Below are 1,969 nucleotides of genomic sequence, written 5' to 3' on the forward strand. Positions count from 1 at the left end.
CCCCCCCCCCCCCACCACCACATCATCTGCAGGCTGAAACTCAAGTCATTGCAAAGGTCAGTTAAAACGATAGTGTCTTTCGATATGTACTTGGATGATGTAGAATGTGAATACAACAACGATAACCAAACTCTCACGAGGCTCGACCTTAACCCTACTTAATGTAGAATGTGAATCTTACTTTAAAATCATCTTTGGAATGTCCAACAGAAATAATCAGGTTTTATTTATCCATTGTGAAGCTTACGGAGACATGCTTTAGTTATTCTTCGTGCTTTCTTTGCTCATCTTCGTCCTTTTCTTTGTGTTCCATGATTCTTGCCTTTTTTAAATTTCGTTAGTACTGTACGAATAGTACAAGTTCATGGTTGCAAGCATAAAGATTCTCAAGTAAATAAGAAGTTTCTTATTCTCTCTGTTAATCATATTTGTTATACTTCAGAAATACGATAATGCCATAATCATAACTGGAAACAGTCTTGCTCTATATTGTTAAATGAAATGTACTATAATACAATTTTCATCTTTCTCCTTTAAATTTATGTTCTTGTCCTTGCTTGTGAGATCATAGGCACTCGGAGGCTGGATCTAGAATTTGAACTTTATGAGTTCTGAATTTTAGGATAACTCGGTTCTTATATTAATTTATGTTCTTGTTCTGTGTAGGCATCAAGATGTCAATAACTATGACATGAAGGCGCCACATGCAAAAGTTGCACACCCATGGCCCGAGCACATCTATCCGTTACATGTAGCACTAGGTGCTGCTGGTGAAGGTGTTAACGGAGAACTTATTCACCACAGCTGGGATCTTGGTGCTCTTTCTTATGCTTCCTACAGGTTTCCTAGCCTAAATAGGTCTTCATAGATGAATGTTTGTGTGTATTTATAGTTTCTGATGGTGTTGTTATATGTTGTATAAACTTCTCAAAAGTAAATTTGTTATTTTATAGAATAAAATGTAAAGACTAAATTTGATGTGATCCAGAAAGAGGAACTGAAATGTTATGGAAGGGTTGTTGAGTTAAATTGTTACAGTTCTCTAGTTGACAGTTGTGTTTTAGGAGGTGTTTGACCATGAATTTTTCGATGAAAAATACTTTCCCTTAAACAAAACACACCCTTCAATCAATTTGGTGTGATTTTTGGTTCGATTTTGTTCATCTCTAGGTAACAACACTATTAGTTTTTTATCTTAATATAAATTGTGCAAGAGACTTTGTAAAAAGAGTTAAAACGTTAAAAACATATTTAAGTATTTTTAGTTTTATATCAACTATTAGGGCAAAAACATATGAAAGTATTTTCATCTAAACTATCACAAATGTTTATCGAAATACATCTAAACTTTCCTATCTAAAGGAAACTCCTGATACTTCAAATATAAATTCAAAACCCAAAATACAAAAAGTCAAAGTTGAACTCTTAAATCTCTTGTGCCACAATAATTCAATGGAATATATTAGAATATTGAACGGTAGGTGATCTTTTTCCATCTTTCTAGTTTTAGTGAACAGAATTAACTGATATTTATTGCCCGTGAAATGTGATAGATATTTCATTGAATTAGTACTATGATGGATATACATGCTTCTTATTTCTTAAAAAATTATACACTAATATGGGGTCGTTTGGTAGAGTCAGAGGCGTATCTAGAGGGGGTTCTGTGGGTTCACGTGAACCCATGCTCCCCTCTCTCTATATTATATATAGTAGTGTTATATTTTTAAAAAAATATTTAAATATAGAGGTGTGAGCCCACGTTAAAAGTAACATATAATAATACGATGAAGATTGGGTGCACCTCTTTAAGCAAATATAGAAATTTAAATCTAATTAGATCTATCTTATTTTTGTTACCAACACCCCTCCAAGTGGTTATCGGTAGCATTTTTGACGTTTCAATCAATCTTTCTTTTATTTTTTTGCTTTAATCTTTCAAAATTTTCAAATGTGTAACATTGAAAAT

General features: G+C 32.8%; 1 protein-coding gene across 1 annotated transcript in view; it reads left to right on the top strand.

Annotated features, from left to right (window-relative positions):
• The window catches only part of LOC102603836 (extradiol ring-cleavage dioxygenase-like), a 3,749-nt gene extending 2,720 nt beyond the window's left edge, over positions 1 to 1,029 (top strand). The window contains exon 3 of the mRNA XM_006366339.2: positions 667 to 1,029. Coding sequence (XP_006366401.1) covers positions 667 to 868 — 202 coding nt within the window. The 3' untranslated portion in view covers positions 869 to 1,029. The remainder of the gene's footprint in view (positions 1 to 666) is intronic.
• Positions 1,030 to 1,969: the final 940 nt, after the last annotated feature.

Source organism: Solanum tuberosum, unplaced genomic scaffold, assembly GCF_000226075.1.
Source record: "Solanum tuberosum cultivar DM 1-3 516 R44 unplaced genomic scaffold, SolTub_3.0 scf00623, whole genome shotgun sequence".
Taxonomy (NCBI): domain Eukaryota; kingdom Viridiplantae; phylum Streptophyta; class Magnoliopsida; order Solanales; family Solanaceae; genus Solanum; species Solanum tuberosum.